This window comes from Oryzias melastigma, linkage group LG8 (assembly GCF_002922805.2).
Source record: "Oryzias melastigma strain HK-1 linkage group LG8, ASM292280v2, whole genome shotgun sequence".
NCBI lineage: Eukaryota > Metazoa > Chordata > Actinopteri > Beloniformes > Adrianichthyidae > Oryzias > Oryzias melastigma.
In genome coordinates this window covers 23,669,860-23,697,097 of record NC_050519.1, presented here as the reverse complement: position 1 = coordinate 23,697,097, position 27,238 = coordinate 23,669,860, and the positions used below count along the sequence as shown (strand labels likewise).

General features: G+C 42.9%; 1 protein-coding gene across 1 annotated transcript; it reads left to right on the top strand.

The window, feature by feature from the left end:
• Positions 1 to 5,009: 5,009 nt before the first annotated feature.
• On the top strand, positions 5,010 to 26,930 carry pdxdc1 (pyridoxal-dependent decarboxylase domain containing 1; the record flags this gene model as incomplete). The annotated part of the gene is given in 20 exon segments (XM_024290500.1): positions 5,010 to 5,044; positions 6,551 to 6,700; positions 6,855 to 7,044; positions 8,752 to 8,820; positions 8,892 to 8,970; positions 9,047 to 9,131; positions 10,804 to 10,852; positions 11,225 to 11,326; positions 11,409 to 11,534; positions 13,119 to 13,169; positions 13,248 to 13,314; positions 16,391 to 16,464; positions 16,971 to 17,076; positions 17,187 to 17,361; positions 20,880 to 20,998; positions 21,915 to 22,036; positions 22,420 to 22,512; positions 22,585 to 22,681; positions 23,960 to 24,058; positions 24,175 to 26,930. Coding segments are annotated over 20 exon segments (2,118 nt in total), but the record flags the coding sequence as incomplete, so codon positions are not given.
• Positions 26,931 to 27,238: the final 308 nt, after the last annotated feature.

Genomic DNA, 27,238 nt, shown 5'->3' with positions numbered 1-27,238 from the left:
CACCACAGCTCTATCCTCACAGCTTCATCCTCACAACTTCATCCTCATAGCTTCATCCTCACAGCTTCATCCTCACCACAGCTCTAGCTTCACACCTTCATCCTCATAGCTTCATCCTTATAGCTTCATCCTCACAGCTTCATCCTCACCACAGCTCTAGCCTCACAGCTTCATCCTCACCATAGCTCTAGCCTCACAGCTTCATCCTCATAGCTTCATCCTCATAGCTTCATCCTCACAGCTTCATCCTCACCACAGCTCTAGCCTCACAGCTTCATCCTCACCATAGCTCTGGCCTCACAGTTTCATCCTCACAACTTCATTCTCACCACAGCTCAAGCCTCACAGCTTCATCCTCACCACAGCCTGCCTGAGGATGTGAGGGCTTCATCCACTGTGAAGGTTTTTACAAAGAAACTAAAGATACTTTAATTCAGCTTTTAAGTAGATCCCGTGTTTGGGATCTAGTATTTTACTCTTATTTTTTTATATTATATTTCATCATATATTTATTTTTTATGCTTGCCACTCAAGTTGTACTTTTTATGTTTTAATGAATTCTATTGTATAATTTTTCATTTTGTCTGCTTTTATTCTACTTATTTTAGTTTGCATTTTTATGTTTGAGCTGTTTTTTTATTTCACCTAGTAATTCCACGTTTGACACCTATATCTGAGTGTCTTCTGAATCTTGGCTGGGGTGTTTGGGCTCATGAAGTCATGGCCGTGCTCGTCCTCTGGCCTCCCTTGTTCCAGGTCCTCCGAGCCGTCTGGCCCTGCGTGCTGGTTGGGTGCATTGGATCCAGGAGGTTGGGGACTTTGGGGCAGGAGTGTCTGGGGATGAGCGGGATGTTGAACAAGAGGAAAGGGCGGACAGTGTGTCAGGTTCCTTTTAAGAATAGGTAGCTATTTTAGCTTTTCTTATAATCATTTCTATTTGATTTGTTTGTCTGTGTTTATTATTATGAGAGGTTTATCGTATTATTTTATTGCTCGTGTGGGGAATGGTGTTTTATGTTTTTTATGTACAGCATAAGCTTTTATGTTTACATGAATCGTGCTACAGAAATTAAAACAATATGAAATATTCCTGTCAGTTTGAATTTATTTTCATTCATTACATTTTAAAGAACTGAAATCCTCTAACCTTAATGAGCACATTTTACCTGATGTCACCATATATGTATAGATGACGTTTTTCTTTAATTCATTCCATTTTTTCTTTTTCATTTCTGCGATGTGTATTTAATTTTATAGAATTGTTGAGAACCGTTGGTCATCGAAAGACCCTTTATTTGTGAATTTTTTAAATGATATGATTTTAAACTGATAGGAAATAATTATGTCATGTATGTTTTTTAACTTTATTGCAAACATCAGTTTCAGTACAAAAGACTGTGCAAAATAGCCATTAATATACATAGTACGTCTATACAAACCATAGACTTAATATAAACAGTATAAAAATATATACAAGAAATAAAATAACATAAAATGTCAGTGGTAGAAACAAACAAAAACCGTCATACAGTGAGTAAAATAATAAATACTTCCTGTATTTTAAATGGAAAACTCAGAGCATCGTCAGTGACCGCCACCTGGCGAGCCAATCAGGAAGCAGCGCGTGACATCCGCGTTGCCAGCGTGGCCCTGACGTCACCATGGTTGAGGAAGTGAAGTGCCTGATGAGTTTTGTGCTCTCCGGACCTGTTTGGATGACTGACAACTCTCCAAGAGTCCGAATCTGAGTCTCCAGACACTTGCGCGCATGTCCGTGGTGAAAACAGGTGAGGAAGAGGAATTCTGACAGCAGCTACGCGCGCGCGCACACCTGGTCCGGGAAACGTTCCATCTTTAAGACAGTCCGCACGTTCACGTTTGTTTCTGCTGTTCTCGGTTTACTGTTCGATGTTAGAAAACTCATGAATGACCTGGAAGACGTTGCTATGGAAACAGATGGTCTTCTAATTTTCTAGTTTCGCTGTGTTTGCTTCCTGTTGTGGTCACTGAACATCTCTCTGTCCATCAAACCAAATCCTGTTTCTATGATCTACTGATGACGTCAGGGTTTCTCTGTTCTATTTGAGGTCACGTGACAGTAAGGAGTGGAGCGCTAAACACCAAAGTCGCTGGGTTTCTGTCATGTTGCGTTGTAGATGAGTGGCACAGCGGTGTCTGTGGAAACTGGGTTTTCTGTGTGGATGAGGTTCATCATGAGCTGACCTGATGGATCCCTGAAATCATCCTCTGATAACAGGGATCAGATTATTGGATGCACTGAATCTTCACCGATCAGCTCCCTGTCATGATCTGGCCACTGAGGTGTTGGATCAGATATCTTTCCCATGATTGCAACATGTCTGTCAGTTATTGGAAACTTCTATCAGTTCTTCATTTAGCAATAAATTGTGCATTTTGAAACAATTAATTAAAAAAAAACCTTTCTAGTGTAGTTGACTACTTTCAAGTACAAAACTCCAATACAAGGATTCAGTTGTTACACGACAAACCTTTGAGATGTGTATTTACTGTTTGGTTTGGGGGAAATTTTGCCCAAACCAAAAGAAACTTAAGTAAAAACTGGATCCTCTGTCGTACAGCCACTCTGCTGGGGTTGCTGTGCTCTAGTCACGGCGAGCAGGGATGTCTTTGATTGCTTTTTAGTGAGTGAACAGTTCAATGACAGCATTTCTATTGTTGTGCCATTAAACCATCAAAACACATGTACAACTCCAAACTATACAGTCTGCAGCCTCTAAATCCCATAATAATCTTTTGGCATCACTGTATACCTAGAGATGAATGTTCTGATGTACTCACACAAATAAAAGATGACACTTTACTTCTACACACACCAGAACACAGATCTGAATGATATTCACTCACGGACATCTAAAAAACTCTTTGAATTTCTGTTCATTTGTTCTTCCATCTGTCCTGCAGCAAACACCGTCTCCATGTTGTCTGACGAGCCACTGGCAGAGGTTGAAAAAACTCTGAGTGAGGCCATGAAGACCCTGAGTGATGGACAGAGGTGAGAGAAGACATCCGCCCAGCAAACGTCCTGTTAGATTTCAAATATATCCATTGTAGTTGTGTTTTTATTGTTTCCATTCTCTGGTCGGTCCAACATCCCCCCTTGTCATGGTTCTCCTGTGCCTTAGCAGCTGCTGGAGGCAGTAGTGGCATTGCAGTAAGGTTTTGAAGCAGCCATGCACTCCACATTCTGTGCTTGTAACTTCTCTGAGTGGGAGTTGTAGCATTCCATCAAATCATTTCCAATCTGCTCTAGTTTCATTTTCCCTCCAGTCCCAAGGAGCCACACTTGATGTTGTTGATTGCACTCGTTACACCCCCTGGGACTGAAGCTTGGCCTCATCAACTGAGCTATATATTTGTTTGTGTGCCCATGTGAGCAGAGAGTGGGCGGGATCAGTGGATCAATTTCCTCTTTGGAGAAACGGTTTCCCAGGACCTCTACAGGGAGAGTAAGACACACAAACGCACTCACGATTAATGTTGGCCAGAGGAAAAAAAAATGGACCAGAAAACATTACAGTTAACACATAGTAATAACCAGGAATTAGATTATTCTAATAATTGTTACTGATGATGACATGAACATCATTACTCCTAAAAGTCCAGAAATCAAGGTATATGTGCTTCATATCATGGTCAGATTTCTGTCATGGTTCATGTCATGATGTCCAGAGGTACCTCAGTCACATTCTGAAAATGAGCCGTGATAGGTGGAATCTGTAAAGTAGTCATGTTCTTAGGCAGTAAAACTGCTCACTAATGTACACTTTCTTCAGACAGACATGAACAGTGTCAGACATGGTTTTTCTCTCCTGTCCAGGATTCTAGAATGAAAACAAAGATCTGATTGTGATGATGTATGTAAATGTGTCAAACAGAACACATTCTGTGCAAAAGACACACAGGAGATTGGTTGATCGACAAGGTCAACAGCCAATCACGACATAAAACACGATGTGCTGTTAAAAAAAAATAGAATGCAGAATTATAAAAACTAATTTACTAGACTGTGAAAGATGAACCAACAATCTTCTTCCTCTCATCCATAATTGAGTTGTGGGGGCAGCAGTCTAAGCAGAGACCCCCAGACTTCCCCCCACCTGACCACTTCCTCCAGCTCCTCTGGGGGGACCCCGAGGTGTTTCCAGGCCAGCCGAAAAACATAGTCTCTCTAGTGTGTCCTGGGTCTTCTGGACTCCTTCCAGTAGGACATGCCCAGAACACCTCTCCAGGGAGGGGTCCAGGAGGCATCCGGATTAGGATGTAAGGGTGCAAGAAAATATGGATTCAGTAATGCGTTTTAATACCTCATTTGATTATACTTTTATTGGTTTAAAATGCTGCTAAGACAATATTTCAATAATTATTAATAAACAAAGATGTAGCTCCGTATTTTACTTTTGTTTTCCACTTAAACCCCCAACATCTGCAGCGCACCAAAACCACATCAATCCAGAACCAGCCGGCGATAGACATGAACGCATGAGCCTCGTACATGTACAACTCAGTTTTAGCTAAGGATGAGTACTGAACTGAAAATCTGTGCCAAGATTGTACTGGTGCCATATAAAGAACATTGTATAAGTTGAAGAGATTCAGAACAGATGACAATAAAATAATGATAACGAATAAAGATAAAACAAAAAGTAGTTTCTAGTAATACAATAAACTGAGAATAAAACTCAAGTGTCATTGGTTAACCAATTAGAATTACAAACTACCTGATTACCATGAAAAGCAAATAAATAGTAATATGATTTAGTAATTATTAAAACAAAGTGAATGATAAACTTGTAAAAAAAAAAAAGAGATAGAAAATCAAAGTTCAGAAACATCCTAAATTGAGGAGTTAATCCTCTCAAAGACGTGGATCAGTTTTGTGTTGAAACATGAGTGGGCTTTGTGTGTTTGTGTGCAGTGGACTGGACATCAGCAGCCTCCTTCAGGTGGTCCAGCACTTGGTCCACGAGGAAGAGGAGGAGGAGGAGGCGGAGCCCCGGCCGGTGTATGTATGACTCAATGTCCTCAATAGTTCTTCAGGACTGTCGTTCCTAAACTTCTGCTTTGTAAAGTCAAATAAATAATGGATCATGTAAACAAAAACACAAGAAGCTCGGATGATTAAACGGTTTGGTTTAATTCACAAAACAACTTAAAAAACAGTATTGGAGGAGAAGTATGGGACGGTCCAGGTAATTCTGGCGAGTGTTTCCACTCAGTGAAGCTCGCTTCCACTGAGCGGTTTGTTTTCACGGTGCGTGTGTTTTGTAGACCGCTAACGTGTCATTGTAGAAAACCAACACCACTGGAGCTCATCCAGCAGCTCGCCTTTTTCTGTCTTTACTTTTTGTACGTCATGTAGAACAAGAATTTAATGATGTTTGAAAGAAGATTGCTAAGAAGAATAAAGAGGAAAACAGAATCGCCAGCTCAGCGCTATACTGGTGTTTGCTAATGTCGTCATCACTGTCTGACAATCAGCGGGTGGTTTCAGCAGCTCCGCCACAACCGTCCTGTTCCATTTTCCCTCAAGAGGTACGGGTCTGTACTGTTTAATGGGTCCATTTAACAATGGAAACCCTCAAAATACTGGACCGGACTGGAAACCAGGCTGTAGTTGTGACCTTTGGGACCACCAGCAGACCTGCAAATGAGGACCTGAGGGCTCCGGGGGGCTCATAAAATAGAAGCAAATCTGATCAAAGTGAAGGCCTGATTCCATTCACTTTCATGAACTAATCAAAGAAGCTTTAAAACCAATCAAAACGACCACCGCAAGCCCAGGCTCCTTTCCTCCAAGAGAGGTGACATTCCAAACCCAAAAGCCAATTTCCATGACCGGGGTTTGGGCCAAAGCCCGCCTTTTACTGTCGCCTCCACCATGTTGCACTAGTGAGGTGTACTGCAGGTCTGGGCCTTCTGGGGATGGATCATTCATCATCGCTTCAGGCTGGACTCATCTAGTGCTCTCAACCGCAGGCCTGGTTCAAGAGTGGGGTTTCGGTGACGTCAGTCTGGCCTGGTAATTGAACCCTGGTTGTTCATTCTCAAAAGCGGGCATGAGCCCCCCTTTTTCCCCTCAGACCTGTCTGACATGGAAGAGCCTACAAAGGGCTTAAGCCCCGGACATGTTAGCTCCTGGGATCACTCCAACCCCTCCACCACGTGAAGGTGGTGGTCCACATGGGGCTTTCAAAGTTATGCTGGTTTCAAAGCAGAGCTGTGTTGAGACCCCCTCTTTTTTCCAGGCTTTCTGAAACCTTTCTGTTGTTGTGAAAATCTTAACAGTTTTGTTGGTATTCTCTTTTTCAGTCTTTTCCTGTAGCTCCCTGACATGTGCTAACATGTTCCTGCCATCCCCAGAAGTTTTCCAAAACCTTCAGCTTGTCTTACTTGGGTTTCGTGTGGTCTCTGGTTGATACCTGGTGCTCTCCTCAGCCTCTGAACTGTCAGCTGCAGGATGACAAGTACTCAGCACTGACTCATATGAGCCTGCTGTGTCTGCCCCCAGGAGGCTGCAGCACGTGGGGGTTCAGGATCAGGTGACACTGTTGGGTCACAGCCTGGCGGCTTACTTCTCAGTGCTGCAGCGGGAGCGACTCCGGAAGCTGACCACTCGCATCCTGTCGGACAGCACGCTGTGGTTTTGCAGGCTCTTCAGGTACCACTGACACACTGCTCACTGCCTCCAGTTTGCCTTGGCAGCACGTTGGGAGAGGACGTTGGGTCATTCTACAAATGCTGGAACTTTGGTTTCTTTTCCATGCTGGTCTCTTTCTCCTGGTTGACAGTCTCAGTTCTCTGTCTCTACACAGGTATGAAAACGGTTCCGCTTACTTCCACGAGGATGACAGGGATGGAGTAGTGAAGGTCTGCCGCCTGGTCATTCATGCTCAGTACAAAGAATATGCCACTGAAGGATACGGCGCTCTGAGCTCCCACCAGCCTGTCATCTATCAGAGCGCCTCCGGCAGGCCAGAACTGGGACAGCACCTGTGCAGTCAGGTGCAACACAGACACAGACACCATTCCACCACAGCACCCTAGAAAGCATCAACGAGTCCTCCAAAAGTAATAAGTATGAGGCTACCTGTCCTAAACTGAGTTCCCACAGCTAAAGAACACGCTAGTTTTGTTCTCCTGAAACCATCTCCAGACTGGCCATAAATACTAAATGCAGTATATAGTATATATCTGCTGACAGTTCTATCACTACAGAGTCACTCTGACTGAGTACCTTCTTACACATCATTTTAAGACTTTCAGAATGAATGCTGCATTAACCTTCAGTTGTTCAGGAGGGATTTCCTCTGTGTATCATTACATTTACATTACATTTTTTACAATTACCCTTTAAAATTCCCCAAAAAACAACAAATACCTCTTATTACAACAAGTACGTTTAGCCTTGGGCACAGTTAACCCTTCTGCTCTCTCTGGGGTCCAGATGACTCCAACCACATATTGATGTGTGATTCCTTCCATGACAAATGTGGACAAAGGTGGACAGGATTTTATGTCTGCCATGGACATTAGTGAAACTCAAAAATCAATGATAAAAAAAGTTCAGCGCACTGTCTTGTGGGGTCCAGATGACCCCACTTATAATGTAAACAAGCCAAGGAGAGCGGAGGGGTTACACATGCACCGATGTGCATCTTGGCTGCACCTATTATGGCCAAAATGAATTTCCATCAGTTTTTGTGCTGATTGTACTTAAAACACATGTGAATAACATCAACCAAAATAGAACCTGATAGAATAATATCTGCTCAAATCAAAGGTCAATATTTTCAATAAAACATCTAATATTGGAAGATTATTCAAATTTGTATTTAGATTTGTGAATTATCTAAGACAGGAAATGAAAATACAGTTCAGCAGGACATTCCTAAAATAAATATTGTACATTTTTCTGTTGAAGTTGGTAAGGTTACCTTTTATTTTTTATGTAAAATTGTGTCAAACAGCGTTCAGTTGTCAGCTTTGCAGTTCTAAACCTGAACACTGGAAGTAACAACTCGCATTTTCGGCCCTGTCGCCATTTTGTCTGACGTGACCATGAAAAGGGTCTGATCTCAACGTAGGTTAAAGCTCTCCATGTTTGAGTAAAGGCTGTATAAAAAGCCTGTACAGTGGATTTTTCTCACTTTGTAAAATAGGGCTGCTTTTTTCTCATCGCATTTTTACTTTTAAACTTAACTCCTGTAAAAGCCTTATTGGTACCAGAAAATCTGTGTACAAGATATGTTTAATTCTATTCTAGAATAATACACAAAAAGTTGATTTGATTATTTTTGTCAGTCAAATCCAGTTAGTCATAAGCAATCTGGTGTTTTTATAGTTTGACTATAAATGAACCCAAAGAAATGGAGAAGCTCTTTCATCCGGGCTGCATTGTCTGGAAGCTGGGTCAGCATTAGGATTTCCATCTTGTTATTTAAGAAGAGAGGAGGATCAATTCCAATGCAATAAGCTAAGAAACATAACATGAATAATTTAGTCATTATAATGATAAAACAAAATAAAAACAATCTAGTTTTGAAATAAAATGCATAAAGTGGAAAAATGACAAGTCAACAGAAGTTAAAATGGTTTTACAGTGAAATGATGACATAAGTGTAGTATTTGGCAGCTCTTCCAGCCTCTGTCTATATTCCATGTTGTTGCGTCTGGCCCAAACAGGAAGTAACCTCAGGGATATGTTTTCAGCTCGGTTTGCCGCTCTCCAGTTTGTGCACAGTTCCCTGTAACACCATGTTTGGATCACAGCACCAAATGGTAGGCAAATGCTCCTGGGATAAGCTTTAAACTACGATGGAAATCCCTCAGACGCTGGTTTGTCCTGTTAGGATGTCGCCTTGCTGGAGAAACTCATCAAAGAAGACACTGATGCTGGAAAGCGTCCTTTGCTGTTGATTGCCAATGCAGGTGAGTCCCACCTGCAGGATGAACTCTGAGTTTGGTGAGAGTGATCACAGCAGTGTTACTTTGTTCTTTTCTTCAGGAACGTGCTCAGCCGGACACACGGACAAACTGAACCGACTGAAAGAAGTGTGTGACCAGAGTGGCTTGTGGCTTCATGTAGAGGGGTGGGTCAGCTCCGTCACTTTAAACTGCTGTTCTTTAATTTCAAATGAAGCAGGGAAGCGCCGTTTTTTCCAGTTCTACCAGTTTGACAAAGACAGGATGCTGAAAAATTCCTACAAATCGACAGGTCCAAGCCAGGCAAAAATGGCCAATTTTTCCAGTCAAGGTTTTCTCTATGGATTTGTCTTCTTTGGGGCATACTTTTGAAAATAAACGTCCGGGTCGCCTAAATTTTTGCTTAAAATCCAATATGGCTGCCCTCAACATTTCAATGTACAGAACACTCTTTTTCTGGTTCACTTTACACCCTATGAATGTATTACTAACAGATACAAACATGATATCAATCTAACCACTAAAGCAATCAAAAGTAATCTGTTACGTAGCTTTGATGTCAAAACGACATCATAGCAGCGCGATGACCCCTGAAATCAATGAACTGTCCATCGTCTTTCCTGTCCATCTCATCCCTCATAAATAAATACAAACATTAAGCTGAACTACGTTTCAAATGCAGACCAAGTATTAATTCAAAGTTTGATCTTCTATAAGTTTTATTTTTATTAAAACCGGTTTGTACGGTGGCCGAGAACCGCCACCACAACAAAAAGAAAAAGTAACTGCAAACAAAAAAAGAAACTGTGCAAAAATTAAAAGAAAATATCTGCAAACAAAAAAGCAGTCTCAGCAAAAATAAAAAGTAACTGTATACATAAAAGTGATCAGTTTGTCCGTTGGCAAAAACAATCCCTGAAAATCGTCATCTGCTGTAGCTTTCTTGTTTGCATCGCCTTTTTTTTGTTCGCAGTTACTTTTCATTTTTGCTGTGACTGCTTTTTTGTTTGCAGATCTTTTTCATTTTTGCACAGTTTCTTTTTTGTGTGCTGTCACTTTTGTTCCTGCGATGGTGGTCTCGGCCACCGTACATATAATCTGCTCAACAGTGTTTAGTTTTTATCAAAAACATATATTGTAAACACGGCTAAACAACTATAAACGTGTAAATCTGTGTGATGGTGGATGTTGTTAAAATTCCCTGTGCAGTGGTCATTGTTTTTTTTATGTATATTTATTATAAACTATTCTGTTTCTAACTGTTTTAACACTGTTACTAATTGCATCTCCTTGTTTTTATTGACTGATGCATTTTTCTATTCAGCTGTTCAATTTTTCAGTGGGTGAAGAATGGACTGACCACAGAGCCTTTGTCAGTGTTCTTGTATCGGTGACAATGACTACAGTACTACTACAGATGGGATTTTGAAAGCAAACATTTAATGATTTCATTAATAATGTAGACAGTTTTTAAAACAACATTTTATTTGCCATTAGGGAAGTTTTGTTTGAAAACTGTGACTTTTGTCTGACATATAAAAGTCAAAGCCAGCCTTCGGCAGGAGGGACGCAGACGAACACTCCTCACAGAAAATAGATGTTTACGAGCAAATTAATAAAAGTAAACACAACACTAATAATAAAACTGAATAAAACTTGAAATACCAATCAAATACAGAATACAAAAACAAATGCCTTTTCTGAATGTTTTTTTTTTTTTTTTTCCCTTTTCTGTATCGTGATCACTTTTCGTGTTTTGTCAGGACGTATGAACTCAAAGTTGAATGAAACTGAGCAAAAGATGAGTTTGAAATGAATCTATGATCTTTTCCTGTTCAGGGTCAACCTGGCCACTTTGGCTTTGGAGGAGGTCAGCTCAACCATCATGGTAAATTCTCCTTATTGAGACGTGTGTCATCAGTGTCATTGTCAGTGACATTTAAAATCTGTTTTCTTTCCATATGATGTCATCAGCACCTCTTTCCCGTCAAACAGGCCTGCTCAGCTGTTGGGACGTGCACTCTGAGATTGTGTTAAGGCTCATTTCAGTACAAAGATCTGCTCCAGTGAAAGGATCTTCTAAATGACATTATCTCTTAGAAGAGAAAAATGAGTGAAGCCAAAGTTTACGTTTGAATTTCAGTATCAAACCATTTTACATGGAGGGGAACCGGGCTGATGTTCTAACACTGTCTAGTGTGAGTATTGCCCCCCTTCAGGACAGAGAGGAAGTCATGGCATGTAACCCCTCCCTCTGCAGGCAGCCAGCAGAAGTGACAGCATGACTTTGACTCCAGGTCCATGGTTCGGCCTCCCAGCGGTTCCAGCTGTCACCCTGTACAGACATGAAGACCCAGCGATGGTGGGCGGTCCTCACACCGACACGGTCTGTCTGCTTCAGCAGCTGAGTGTTCCTGTCTGATCTCGATGCTTCCACCCCTCAGTCTCTGGCAGCGGGGCTGACCTCCAGCCGGTTGGTTGAGAGACTGCGAGCCCTGCCCCTCTGGCTGTCACTGCAGCATCTCGGACACAACGGCATAACGCAGAAGATCAGACACGCCTCGACTCTGGTGAGCATCACCACACTTTTCATTCATTGAGAAGATTTAAAAAATACTTTTGTTTTCTTCCCAGTTTTTTATAAACTGATGACAAACAGCCAAACCTCCTGTTCCATGAATGATTTGAATCCTTTCCTTTCTGGTCCCTTTCATTCGTCCAGTGAGAAGCAGTTTCTGATTATAGATCCACAGATCTAGAACTGCTGCAGCAAAACCGACTGTGGCATATCTATTATTTTTTACAAACCACCATCTTTGGCAGAATGCTGGAGCCGTCGACCTCTGGTTGTAGTTCCCCTCTGCATGCATGAGTGACAAAGTGCCTCTGAACCCCCCATAGCCTCCATAGCCTGTTTGATGTGGCAGCTCTGTGAAGGGGTACACACCCCTAAGGTGGATAGGTCTATTGCAACTTCAGGTAGATGCAAAATACTTCATACAGCGGGGCAAAAAAGTATTTAATCAGCCAAGTCCTGCTTAAAAGATGAGAGAAGCCTGTAATTTTCAACTTAGGCACACTTTAAAAATGAGAGACAGAAGGAGGGGAATGATCCAGGAGATCACAGTGTGGGATTTTCAAGGAAGTTATTTGCAAATGATGGTGGAAATACATATTTAGTCAATAACAAAAGTTGGTCTAAGCTTTTACACAGTTGAGATCTGGAGACCGGTTAGGCCCCTCCAGGACCTTGAAAAGCTTCTTCTGAAGCCACTCCTTCATTACCTGGGCAGTGTGTTTAAAAAGCCACGCTACAACAAAAAGTCATTACTTACATTTAAATGTAAACTTCTGTGCTTCGGGGCACACCCACGTGAAGAAAAGAGCTTCTCAGTGCGACGCGGTTTAGCCTCGTGATAGAGGACTTTGTATCCCTCCGTTATGAGGGTCGGTTTTAAAAAAAAAAAAAAAATTTCCAGACATTCTTGCGTTAAAAATGCTCCTTCAAATGGAGGGGAAGGGAGAAGGGAAGAATTTAGACAGGGCCTTAATATTCACTTGAAATATTGTTTTGGTACAGTCTTGGAATTTATCATGATACGTATCGTATTGTGAGAAAGATATCGGGGTATGTACCAATACACACCCCTAAGGTGGATGTTCAATTTTTGAACAAAGTCAAAGATTTTAGGCGCCTCATGGTTGAAAAAATACAGCAGGGGTCACCTCTGATTTATTTTAGTTGGTTAGATTTAAGCATTTGTAGCTGAGATGTCAAAAAAAGCAATAGCTGCTTAACTTATACTTATCTTAGAAACAATAACATAATTACAAATCAAGACTTTGTGGGTCCTGCTGGGGTATGGTCATGGAGAAATCAACCTGGATGGCTCTTGAAGTGATGACGGTTGCACACCCCTGATCTAGATAAATCCACTCAAAAGTTTGACATAAGCCTACATTCGAATCAACGTTTTATTTTACTTTGTGGTTGATTTCTAGTTTTACAGGGAATAGGCAAATTAAATGTGATATTTTAAAATCTGTCATATCGATGCAAGACTGTAACTCACTTTATGATGTGTTGTTTGTAAGGAAAACACCATAGAGTGGGACATGTCTTCTTTACCTGTTTCTGTCTCTTCAATGTGCAGAGCCAGCAGCTGCTGCAGAAACTCAAGTCTTTGGACTCCATTCAAACACTAGTAGGTCTCGTGAACTGCTTCTGTCAGTGAAGACACCGAAATCTGATCTTCATCTGATGAACTTTGTTCTCTGAACAGGTGGAAGATGAACTGAATTCTCCTGTGGTTCTCTTCAAGTTCTCCCTAGAAATGAGCTCAGGTCAAGGTGAGCTTCTGTGCTCTGGTGACACCTTTTCTTCAGGACCTCCATCATTGAAGCATATCTAAATGGGAGAGAGCCGTTCTGTCATTTATGAAAGGCTGTTGTCTGCTTTACATCTGAGATGGTCCTGAAAGGATGAAAGTGGATGTCAACCATCAGATACTCGGAGTAAAGAAAGCATTGATAAAGAATCAACATTTAGTTAGTGCAGGAGAAAAACACCATGAAAACAGAATTTCTCTCTGCTGGCAGACATGGATCCTTCAAGGTAATAGAAGAAGCAACCAAACCTGGAGGTGTCGCTGATGACACTTGAAAAGGGCTTAACGAGACGCTTTTCTCCTTCACAATCTGCTGGAATGATCGTGTTAACAGTTGAAAAGTTACAGCAAATCAATTAACATAAACACTGGAGCTCCTGTGTTAAAGGGTTAAAGAAGTGCATCTGAACTATCAGTCACTTCACAGGAAACTTTTTGACTATATTCAGAAGTGCGTGTTTGCATGTAGCAGCGTGTTTACTTTAGACAACAGTCTTGTAGACATGTATTGTGTGTAGCTTTAAAAGCTTTGAATGTGTGCACCTGCTGGATGAGTGTCATCAGTGACTTGAGTCTTGTTCTGCAGTGTTGTCTCTAGGTCTGCCACTATTAAAATAGTCGATTAGTCGACTACTCAACTATTAAAATAGTCGACGACTGATTTAATAATTGATTAGCCGTTACTTTATATTATATGGAGTCAGAGTGTAGTAAAGTTGAACAAAGTTGTGAGCGTTTATATTTGAGCCAATGAGACCAAAACTTTATCTTTAGTGAAAAAAAGTTCCTTGTTTCAGATGTTGACCTCATTAGAGAGATCAGGAATATACTTTCCATCAAACTCATTTTGACAGCTGACCTTTGACCCTATATACCCTTTATATTAGGGGTGTAACGGATCACAAAACTCATGGTTCGGATCGTGTCACGGTTTTAGGGTCACGTTCAGATCATTTTTCGGATCAGTAAAAAGTAAAAAAAAAAAAAAAAAAAATGTCAATAAACAAGATAAATGCATTTTTGGATATGCTTCAAATCATATATTCGATAAGCATATAAAGTACTTCACACACAATATTTATATATGCAACATCAAAACATTTGGTCATTGAGGTCTATTTATTAAAACAAAAACATCTTTAAACTTTTAACTTAAACAAAATGTTAAAACATGTAGTTTCTGATTACATTAGCATGTCTTTGGACCAAATCTACAAAAACTGACAGAAAAGAATGTTTAAAAACAGTGTTGAAAATACAAAATCTATCTGGAGTTCCCCTGAAATACAAATGTTCTCATCCCACTCACCTAATGTCCAAATTAAATCATAAATAAAACAGTTGAAATTGTTTTTTGGTATTAATTGTTTTTTCAAAACTAACTGTGGGAACATTTAAATATTTAAAATAATAATTATTATCTGTAAAACGTGGCACTGCTTGCTTTTCCTGGTGATTTTTGGTCTCTTTGGCTTGCCATACAATCGTCTCCTGACACCACCAGCGAGTCTGTTACAGAGCGGCTTTCTCCTGTGCGGGACAGTTACTGCTCCTTATTAGGAGATTCTCTGAATCCAGAAATGGAAACGTGTACCGATGCTTTTATTCAGCTCTTAAAAGTAAATAAACCTGATGTCTATTGATCCGCGTCCTCATTATGAAGCTGAGAAACGTTTTTGACGGAAGCTCCTCCCACACGCAGCGGGAGCTTCAGGTGAACAGACTTTAAGATAACCGTGAAGCAGCTACTTTAGCGCATGTCAGAAGAGGGTTTACGTGAATTTGATGTGAATCCCATTGATGTGAACGGACAATTGATTTCAATTATGAGAGCCTGAGGTGTGTGCGCTCGCTGGGGGTGGGGGTTAGGGGCGTCCACGGTACACACGTGTCCCGAACCGTGGCTTCTGATCCGTACGGACCACGGATCATCCGTGATCTGTTACACCCCTACTTTATGTATAAAGCTGATATTAAATTGTTGCTTCATCTTGAGGGGCGGGGCACCTGTCGAAACGAGTTTGATGGATGGTATATGGTCAAAGGTCACCTGTCAAAATGAGCTTGATACAAAGTATATTCCTGATCTCTCTCATTTGATTTAATCTTGTTTTAATCCCAGAGACTAGAAGCTGCATGATTCTTTAAACTATCATCTTCATTGTCTTTATTTCTAGTTGATTTAAAGCTAATGATGGGTAAGATGTGCTCTACATCCACTTTACGCATGACCTGATTAGTCGACTAATCTGAAAAAAGGATTGGTGATCACTTGACCATTAGCATCATTTTTTTGTGGCTGCCTTCGTTGTCTCTGACCAGTTCTCCTACTAGACAGTAGGGCTGCCACGATTAGTCGACTAATCGACGACTAATCGACTATTAAAATAGTCGACGACTAATTTAATAGTCGATTAGTCGTTACTTTGTACTATATGGAGTCAGAGTATAGTAAAGTTGAAAGTTATAATGGTGTTATGCTAGCTTATTGGACTATTTTGGCATTTATTAAGGTTTTTTAGGCTATTTTGTTTTTTTTTATTTCAGACATGCTAGCTGTCTTTGCTAGCTTAGTCTTTTTTTGTTTAAGTTTTTTAGGCTGTTTTGGAATTTAGCTAATATTTCAGCTGCATGCTAGCTGTTTTAGCTAACCTAGGCTTTAATTAGGCTAATTTGGCCTTTAAGATGTGTGCTTTACATCCACTTTGTGCATTACCCGATTAGTCGACTAATCGGAAAAAATAATTGGTGATTAGTCGACTATTAAAATAATCGTTTGTGGCAGCCCTACTAGACAGAATCCTCTCTTCTCTAAAGTGAATTTAGCAGGCTGTAGTATCTTTGGTACAAGCAGTTCACCTTCCTTTCAAAATAGAATCTTTGCTCTTTATTTATTGGGAAGACCCAAAAACGGCTGGTTCCTCTCTCTGAAAGTTTATATTTGTCACTGCTGTGTGAACAGACGTCTGTCTGCAAATCCTGCAGGACTCTGAAGCTGCAGATTTGATTATGATGCAAACTCTTGTTTTGTGTCTAAGAATACAGACAGGACTCAGTGAATCTCTACGATGCTGCTGGACAGAAGACTGTGCTGGATTCCTTCAACCGATGGGTGAGAGCGCCCTCTGTCTGGCTTTCACTGCAGCGCTTCAGCTCTAGTTTTACCTAAATGAGAATTTCAAAAATAGAAATGTGATCATTCATTCATTCATTTTCCTGACCGCTTCGTCCCTTTTGGGGTCGCGGGGGTGCTGGAGCCTAACCCGGCTACTGATGGGCGAAGGCGGGGTTCACCCTGGACAGGTCTCCAGTCTGTCTCAGGGCCTCAATCACACACACATCCACTCTCACATTCACACCTAGGGGCAATTTAGAGTCATCAATTAACCTATGAAGCATGTTTTTGGACGGTGGGAGGAAGCCGGAGTCCCCGGTGAAAACCCACGCATGCACGGGGAGAACATGCAAACTCCACACAGAAAGGTCCCAAATCCCCCAGCTGGGATTCGAACCGTGATCATCCAAATTTGATCATCCAAAACATTTTAGTTTGTAATTTCTTGTCTACTTAATTTGAATATGATGGTGTTAAGCGCTGTCCTACCACTGCCCCTGCAGCTCGGGCAGCAGGCAGCTCAGCTGGTCCCCAGCAGCGGTGTTGAGGTGGTGGAGCTGGAAGATGAGGGTGTCTGCATTCGCTTCAGCCCCCTCCTGACTGCTGCAGGTAACTCATCACATGCACACAGTATCAGCGCTTTCTGCATAACAAAGAATTTCTGGATCTGCAGGTGTCAGCAGAAGGTTGCTGTGATTGTGCTGTCTTGCCCCTTCCAGGCCTCAGTACACAGGAAGAGGACGTGGATCGTCTGGTGGAGAAACTGAAGGAGCTGGTGCCCGCCATGACCTCCACCATGACCTACAGAGCAAACTTCTGGGAAGAGACGCGGCGCCTCGCGTCTTCGCTCAGATACGTGGAGGAGATGAACTGGGCTGGGCTGGGAGTTGTGCGGTGAGTTGCTGATTTCACCCGAGCAGCACATGGGAGCGTTAGTGGAGACGTTCAGATACTAAAGGAAACGACTCGTCTTTTACATCCACAACTACAGGGACAGTTTTAGCGTTTTAATCAGGACATCCTCTCATGTAACCTTTGATTCTTTCAGGATCATTTGTTTATGATTAGTGCAGCAGATTACGGTATATAAAAAGTTGTTCTTTTCTGTAGTCTCTTTATGGAGACAAAATATTATCATCCCGATTTGTGTGTGTGTAAGTCTTGATTTGTAACTCATACAATATATTTTGTGCAAGTGGCTGGGTGGCTCAGTGGGCTAGGTGAAGGGCTGACACGCAGGAGCCCAGGGTTCGATTCCCAGGGTTGTCCACTGATCCCCACCCAGATTGGGTCCTTAGCCAAGACCCTTGACCCTGCTGCCTAACTGGGTCCCTGTGCCCCTCAAGTACAGGGTTGTGTCAGGAAGGACATCCGGTGTAAAAACTCTGACAAATCACTGATGAGAAACAGTGGGTGCTGTTACGCTGTGGAGACCCCGAAAGGGATAAGCCGAAAGTGAACTACTACTACGATATATTTTGTGCACAAGTATAAAAATCAATCAATCAATCAATCAATATACTTTATTAGTCCCCTGGGGGGAAATTCATTATTTTTCAGTACAACCAAGAACAAGACAAACAGAGAGAAGTAAGCAGACAGTTCAAGGTTCACCGTGGAAGCGTCCACTGAGCGGCGCCCCTTATTAGGGTGGGAGAAGAAGGCCACGAGAGGGGGGGGGGGTTTAATGGGTGGCAAAAAAAGGTCATATCTCAACACTGCATACAATGTTTAGATACAAGCAAAAAAATACACCATAACAAAGAAGCACAATACATTCGAAGACACAATACATGAGGTTTGGTGGGTGGGATGGGCGGAGGGGGGGGGGCACCTTTGCAGTAGTCCTTTAGCTGCTTCCAAGAGCACACATCCAGACAACGCTTGGGAGGGGAGGGAGATTGCTGGAATGCCGAGGTCAAGGAGGGATGAGCAGCAGTTTTCGTCTCCACACACAGCTGCCTTTCACACTCTGTAGAAGTGGTATGTTTTGAGAGCCGAGGCAGCGCCATCGGCTAAGGGGGGGGATCCGATAAGATAAAATTGTTTCAGGCACCATCAGTTGTTTTTGTACTGCAGGCTGAGTCCTTCACTGGTCTGACTGAGTCTTTGAGGTGAATTTCAAGATGGGCCGGAATCTGGGCAATTTAGGCCAGTCTCCCTTCAGTTCGGGCAGTAAGTCGCTCCAAGTTGACATCCATCTTCCGCACAACTTCAAGGGTCGGGAGCATTCTGCTCAGATGGGCAAGAGAAGCAGACTGCTTCTGATCCACTTGTGAAAGTCTGTCTCCAAGAGTCTCTTCTTCCCGAAATAACTTCCCAAAGAGATCAGACTGCTCGCCTCTCACAGTCTTCAGCTCACTTCTAGCGAGCATCACCTCGCTTCTCATGAGCTTCACCTCCGAGACCGCCTGATAGTTGAGATATCCTCCGATCCCAATAGCGAGGAATCTAAAAATCAGGAACACAAGTAGATATACATCTTCAACATCTTCCACAGACAGCTGGGCCAGACGCATCAGCCTCCTCTTGCCCCATGGATCGTTGGTGTATCCAGCCGCATGGGTTCCGTCTGGGCAGGAGGGGTCCGCTTTGCCATTCCTTAGCGTGGAGTAAATTTTGTCGATCGCATTAAAAGACCAGTGGATCAGATCCATTTTCAGAGTTCAAAAAACAGAAGAGTAGTCGAGAGCAAAAACAGCAGCTCACAGGGAGACAAAGAGAAGCCTTGGGAGCAACACAGGAGGGGAGGAGAGAAAAAAAAGTGCGTCTGTCCTCGGCAAGAGCCAAACACGAATGGTGAAATTCAGAAAAATACAAAATATGACTTACACATACACAAATTAAAATTACAACAGCTTGAAACTAACTATCTGCTCCTGCTGTTTAAAGGTGCATTCATACAAACACGATTCATGTGACAAATTCGCATGCCCCGCACCACTCCCACCGCGCAGCAAATTTGCTGCTCGCTGCCTGTCAAAAAATGTGTTCCTGAGCTTGACGCCATGGCCATGTGTGGGAGGAGCTTCCAGCCAGTGCTTTAATCCTGACATGAGCGATCTCTGTGTATATGTCACTTACAATGTCCGGAAGCTGAGAGGTTATGTTGAGAGATCTGGTTTATTTAAGGTCAGCAGTTCTATTAAAACATTGTTAATCACGTCTCTGTCTGCTTTATGAGATTATTCAAATCTAATATTTCCCCGTCACCGGGAGCTTCACTCTCACTCAGGGGACTGTGTCTGGATGACAGCCGCTTCTGCTGTGTTTCTGTGACTGAGTTTGAAGGCTGTCCTGCATTAACCTGGGCTGGGGGTATTATCAGGGGGGCGATAATAATACCTCGCGGAGGCTGCCCGAGCAGGCAGCCCCCGCACCCCGCAGCAGCCGTCTCTCTGTCGACGTATCTAGTGAGCGAGCTCTGCTGGACTAAAGGCGGCTGGCTGACTGCAGCCAGAGAGCCGCCGCGGTGGGCTAGCGATCTGCTCAGGGTGTATCCCTTCTTCACCCGCCCTGGTACGACGGCGGTTCCAGCAAGTTTACGGCTGCATTGGATTAGCATTCTACCCGCTGATCGACTCTCTTAAAACGTCACACGCCCAAAGCTGAGTTCCTGATTGGTAGATGTGATGCAGCGAGGTGTCAAACTTCAGATATTTACATTTTGGCTCGACTGCCTAATTTGCATTGTGTTGCTCATATCGAGCTCCTGTCAGTCCTTTGCTCTTCCCCCGACACTCAAACCACACCGTGGGACTTCGGATCTCCTCAATTCACGTCTGTACCATTGACTTAACATTGAAACTGGATGCCTCCGCCCCGCGAATTGCGTTCGGTGTGAATGCACCTTTAGGGACGGGGATTCTGCCGGAAGCAAGCGATGAGTTGATCGGGTCCACGCCCGGCTCTCTGGGACAAGCAGCCAGTGGAAGAGTGTTCCGTGTGTGGAGAAGCAGAGCTTCTAAGCAGATCAACCATCTCCGCTCTGTGGCTGTTTAGAAGGGCTTCACGCGTTCACTGTGGAGACCAGAGTGCAGAGTTCTGGTCTGCTTTTCCGTCCTGGATTGATGCTGGCAGGGTTTGTTTTTAACTAGCAGCTGGAGGTTGTCCGTAAAGGTTCTCATTCACGCAGGTCAGCTCCGTATCAACAAAAGTCATACACAGAGTAAGAACACATTTATTTACGTCTACGTTCAAAATATTTAGTCATTTTATTTGTGACACAAAAACAACGAAATTGTCGAATATATTTAACAATTAGATTCATAAAGGCTTTTTTCAAATATATTTTTTACACTTTGGAACCAAAACCTCTCTGTCCCAGGCTGAGCCCTGAACGTCTTTACTACCAGACTTCCACAGTTTATCTCTGGAGGAGGGCTGAATGTGCTGCTGGTGTTGTTCCTCAGGTATGAACCACAGTCTGATGGAACTGATGAGAGCAGGCGGCAGCAGGAGCTTGAGAAGGTGAACAAAGAACTGCTGAAGAAGTTGCAGGAGCTGGACAGTGACATCGTCTTCTCCTCAGGTCAGTCCTCTTCAGCAGCAGATGAAATCATCCATCACAGAGCAGAAGTCTCCAACCTTTATTGCACCACAAACTGGTTTCATGAGAGACAGTCCGGATAACTACAGCCATTTCAAATGATACAACCAAAAAAAAAAAAGAGTATTTTCTAGGGGAGTAACGGATCACAAAACTCACAGTTCAGATCATCTCACATCATTTTTGGGTTCAGTAAAAAGTGAAAAACAACAGGAAAATACAATGAGATAAAAGCTTAAAATAACTCTTTTGAAAAGTTACAAAACATATTTGATCAAATATATATACTGCATACAGCACTTCAAAGCATAAATATACTCTCACATATTTTACATCTAAACATTTGAGGCGAATTTATAAAAGCAAAATATCTTTGAACTTTGGACACAAACCAAAAACTAAAACTTGTTGTCTCTGGTGACATTTACATGTCTTAAGACCAAATCCACAAAAACTGAGAGAAAAGAATCCTTGAAAATAGTTTTGCAAATACCAAATCTATCTGCAGTAACCCCAAGAAGGCTCATTTTCTCTTGGTCTTCAGCAGAGAACCGACCATTTTTGCTGCTGTTGTCTTTTGTATCAAATTCTTTGACATTAACAAAGTAAGGGCGACATTACAACTGTTTGTCTGTCTGCAGGGTGTCCAGCCCCCCCACACAGCTGACATTAGTCTGTTTAGGCAAAGCTACACTTAATGTGTGAGACTTTCAAAGCACTATATCCTGATAATGATCTCACCTTCTGCTGTGCTGACGATCCTGTGCATTGTGCATCTGTGTCACTGTTTCTTCCAGGAGTTTCTTTTCTGCCTGAAATCTGACGGGAAGTGCTGCTGTCAAAGTCTGCTGCTCCTTTCTATGTACACTAAAGCATCTCCCTTTCTCTTTGCTCTCAGCTCCAGAGTTTGTAACGGAGAGGACGGGTATCTTCGTGGGGATGGTGACGGAGGATGTGGAGGTGGCAGAGCTGGTGCAGACCATAGCTGCCCTCGGACGGGAGGTGGAGGAGAGCGGGCGGGTAACTGTCATAGGAACAGGTTTTTATGACTAAAAGAAGTCTGAAACGACTGAATCCTCTCAGAACAAAGTGGGGAAAATAACAAACACATACCCACAGATAAAAAAAACAAGAAGAGTCTAGGCAAAGTCAGAATCTCTGTTAAAAGTGACAATCAAATCCTTTTTAACCACCACACAGATGAGACCGATGAAGGTGGTCTCAGTGGGGGTTTTATTCATCCCAACATACATAAACAATGGATTGAATAGATGGTGGGTGTGATAAAAGCCTGGTTGATGTCAGCACAGGAAGTCAGGAATCAAAACAGGACCGATCATGAACAGGGAGGAAAAGCATGTTTCTGGAGATGTTCAGCTGTGACTCTGGTTCTGGGTCTGTAGATGCTGGACAACATGACTGAGGTGGTGAAGAAGGGCATCCTTGAGGCAGAGATGCAGCTGCAGCGGGCCAGTGAGGAGAAGCTTCTGGAGGAGGTGGGTGTGTGGCGTCAGGAGGTGCTGGTTGGTGTTTCGCTGCTGGGTCAGAACTGGTGCTGTGTGTTTTAGGGGATGCTGAGGCAGATCCCTGTGGTCAGCTCGGTCCTGAACTGGCTCTCTCCTCTTCAAAGCTCCATGAAGGGAAGGACCTTCGATCTGGCAGCAGGTACATTCAGCTTCAATGTTTTCTACCTACATGGATTCAAAGCATTCAGCATATTTTATGTCGTAGAAACTTGTACTTTTAGAAAAAGCACCAAACGACCTTTTGGAGAAGTTGCACAAGACCAACAAAAACAAGCTCATAGCTGAAGTTCGTCCCATTTCTTGCCGTGTTGGAATCCTGGGACCTGTAGGTGGTTGAACCCTAAATTCAACCCTTCATGCTGAGCATCAAACAGGGAGGTGCATTGCTGGGGTCTTAGTTTTTGGCATGATCTGTCCAATTCAAACTGTTGTCCGTTATTCACCCTCCTGCACATGCCGTCAGCTTTAGCTGCTTCACACTGGCGGTTTGGTAGATTTTCATGCTGGATGTTCTTCCTAACACAAAGCTGTATTTGAACCGGGCTGGGGACCGGCACAGGGAGATCCAGGCTGGGACTGCGTGAAGGGTCTTGGATAAGGACCTACACTGGATTAAGCTCACTGTGCACTCTGGGGATCGAACCCTGGTCTCCCACGAGCTGGTCCTGCACGCAGCCAGCATGTCAAACATGCGCAAACTACATCCCATTCTCCAAACCACAGAGAAGCGTTTGACCTTTAACCCTTGTGCCCTCTTTTGGGGTGTTATCCCTCCCATGACAAAGGTAGACAGGATCTCATGTCTGCCACAGACACCAGTGAAGATAAAAAATCCTTGAAAAAAAGTTCAGTGTTGTCCTGTGGGTCCAGATGACCCCACTTTTAATGTAAACAAGCCAAGGAGAGCGGAAGGGTTCATGTAAACATGCCTAGGACAGCTCAAGGGTTACTATCAGTTCAAAGTTTCTGTGTTCACTTCAATGCAGGGGTGCATTAAACAGACTAATGAAAAGTGTGGGGGGGGTGATTGGTCTGAGCTTTCACACGTGCACTCAGGCAGGTACGAAAGCTCACCTGAACTCTGGTGCAGATGAAACAAATGAGCCCTGTAAAGTTTGAGAGCGAGTGTCTATGTTTAGAGGAGGCTGAACCAGAGTCAACCAACACATGAGCTCCATGTGGAAGAAAAAGACAAACCTGGAGGAAGAGGAGGAGTTTCCCAGAGTAAAGGGGTGAAGGACCAGCAGAGTGTTCGGGTCCTGCTGCTCTAACGGGTCACGTCGGAGTGCTGTCTGGCCTCAAAGCTTTGGGCTGACTTTGACTCCCAGTGGGTCTGTTAAATGTCTTAGGTTTTCTGTTTTGATAACACAGAAAGAGCAGTGGGTGTACCTAGAAGTGACTCTACTTATGTCTTCAGGTTCCCTGGATTCCACTGAAATGATGTACTCCACCAAAGCCCAGGGGGGCAGAGCGTTCCTGCAGGACCCCCCTAGCTTGGTCTCACAGAAGCTGCCTGGTAGGCTGGACGCCCTCTGTCCCTGACCAAAATCACAGCACGGTCACTAAATGACGGAAATATTAGGACGCATTGTTGAGTAGAGTATAAATGATGTCACACTCCTGCCCTTACAGGTCAGAGACTGTTCCGGCGCTCGGGGGGGGGACCACACTGCCTGACTGAGCCTGACTCCACCTCCCAGGTGGAGGACAGAAACAATGAGGAGAGCTTCAGCCACGGCGCCAACAGGGAGACGCCGCGTCCCCTGGACCACGTCCATCCAGGGAGCATCCCTGATGCTCCAGAGGAGGGGGGGGCTGGGGAGGAGCTGGGCGGAGCACAGGTGGAGCAGGGGGACAGATAGCACCATGCCCCTGCAGATGGAGCCAGCCCATCAGGGGAAAGAGAGCAGCTTCTGACCTGCTCCCAGAGCTGGCCTGCTTCGACTCTGACACTAAAGGTTCAGTAGAATCCATTCTACTCTGTTCCATCCAACTGTCTTCCTCTCTGCTGGCTGCAGAGGAGCAGAGCTCCTCCTCTTGAGAGGACCACCAAAAACAGCCTTCACGTGTCATCAGTCAGCACATTCCATTCTTCTTTTTTCTCACTAAGACTTCAGGGGGACCTTCTTCCGGGTCTGGGTTTCTTATGTGGCGGGCTCTGTAACAGATACAGGTCAGAGGTCAGGCAGCTTCCTGGTATGTGTTCCCTCATACCTGACAGGTGAGAGTTTAGATATTAAAGCCATTCATTTTAAAGATGGAGCTTCTTTCATTAAATCAGCCAGAGTGGATTTGTCACTGAAGACACCATCGATGTTCAGAAACCAGGAAACCTTTGGTCCGCAGGACAAAATTCTGACTTTCTTTCATTTTCTTCTGAACTTTAATCACTTGATCAATTCTAAACATAGAGATGAAATAACTGAGGATTTCATGAGAAGCGGTTGTAAACCCCATCATCACCCAAAGAGCCACAACAGCAGGTGTTTGTTTTAAAAGTGTCATTTACCAGCAGGAGCTTAGATACTTTGAAACATGTTTCTCAAACATGTTTCTCATGTGGTTCAGATTTGTTGAGATGGATTTCAAATGTTAGGCACAACTCGAGGCCTGGCTTTAACACTAACATCTTCAGCTTAAAGGGATGTGAAGACATCACTCCACGTGGGTGGAGGGAAAGCACTTTTTATTAATTATTATGATTAAAACTGACGGTAGAAGACTGGTTTGTGACGAAGATGCAGGGAAACTGTGTCATGGGCCAAGAATGACAAGACAAACAAAAACATCATTTTCTGTTGACAAACTCCAAAGCAACAAGATAACGTTTTTCATCTGGTTTAGTTTTTGTCAATTCAATTTTTGAAGAAGAAAGGACATCTTGAAATGAAGATCTTGAAATGAAGATGTTTCAACAAATTTGCGTATATTTTTAAGACAACACAATTACAGCTTGGGTGATTTTTTTATTTTATTTTGGAAGATGAGATTTTTACTTAAATATGCTTGAAATTATTACTAAAAATATAAACAGAAAACGGTTGTAAAGCTTCATCTTCAAATAGATGTATTCTTTTCTCCAGGTGGGAAGTCTTAGTAATAGACTGAAAGGGCTCCGTCAGTGAGCCTGGCACATCCCAGGGACATGCTGGGCTGAGGGTTGGTCATGTTTACGCTGTGAGGGAGCCTTCTGCTCCTGTGATCGTTGAGGCTTTCTTTCTGTTTTTTCCATGTCTTGCTTTAGGCTGTCACGGGAGTCTGTCGTTCTCCTTTGCTGAAAATTCTCTATAATAATCCTACAGACTGATGTCCTCAGCTCTGAGGAAACCTCTGCTGCTTCCTGGGACAGAATGAAGAAATTGTTTTCATGCACAGAAAACTTCTGGTCCAAATGTGCACAGCTACCCACAAAAAGCCTTCAAAAGATTTTTCTGATGCCTTTTCTAACTTAAGCCATATCATTTAACTGCTGGTTCCGCATTGGTACAGCCTCATCAAAGTTTGAAGAAGTAATGAGGAAAAGTCACTTTAACGTCATGCAAGTTTTACTTCTGCCACTCATGTTTTGTGTGGAGAAGGGACAATAGTTTCTAGGTTTCCCCGTCCTTTTTTTCACTCATTTTACCTGAGAGAAGTACTTGTCCTCAAAGTCCCAGCCCTCCCACCAAACTCAAACCAGCCTAACCAGCCTGCTCTAGTGAGTCTGTCTGTAGAAAAGCTCTTTGTTTGTTACCTACAACAAACATCGATGCTTTGACTGAAAACTGATTGAGAAAGCCTGAAGAACTCTCCCTCACAACCACTCAGAGGTTGATCTTTAGAAGAAAAGAGAAATGATGGTGGCTTTAACATATATGTAATGTAAGGATGAAGATTTGGTCTGTGAATATGACTGCATCGCTCTACCTCTCAAGCCTCTGTCATCTGACTCCAAAGTTAGTGTCCTGATAGTCTAACAGAAGATTGTCCGTCCTTACTCATTTATTGAGGTGCAAAAAACGGTTTCATATGAAGTAAACTTGTTCCAGGAAGACTCTCCTGTCTGTCTGTCCACCTGGACCTCGGTCTTCATCTGTGCACTTGTCTTTGGCCTTTTAATACAGTAATTGTTTCTAGTTGATGATTCACTTTGTCAGAAATGATATTACAGATATTTATAACTGAAGTGTCATATATGTCATGAACAGATTGAGTAACCAAAATGTTAAACATTTATGCAACCATGTGAAGGCTAACAGTTACTCAACAAGTATGGAAATATGTGTTTGGGGGGTAAATTCTTGGTTTTGATGATGCTTGAATCTTCTTTGCCAGTGACAAACTACTGATTTTGCTACTGATTTTTGTTTGGTGGATGAGATTATTAAAATTTGCTGGAAAAAAAGACATATTGGCAATTTAACGTGTTTTCATTTACCAAGCTGGAGCTTCAGCAATATGTTGAGGTTTATTTGGTTCTTTAAAATTTTACATTACTTCACTTTTATATGCATAACCAAAAAGGGCTGGACTAGCCATTGAACTCCAGATCCGTACTCACCAAAACAGACTTCCTCTGCATTGCTAAACCTCCATCCAGACATAGCTCTCCCACTTTGTTGAAGATACATCCATTCCAGATCCTAACTTCCAACAAATCCTGGTCCACGACTGGCCGTCTTCACAGAAACCTCCACTGGCTGTTGATTTCCACACA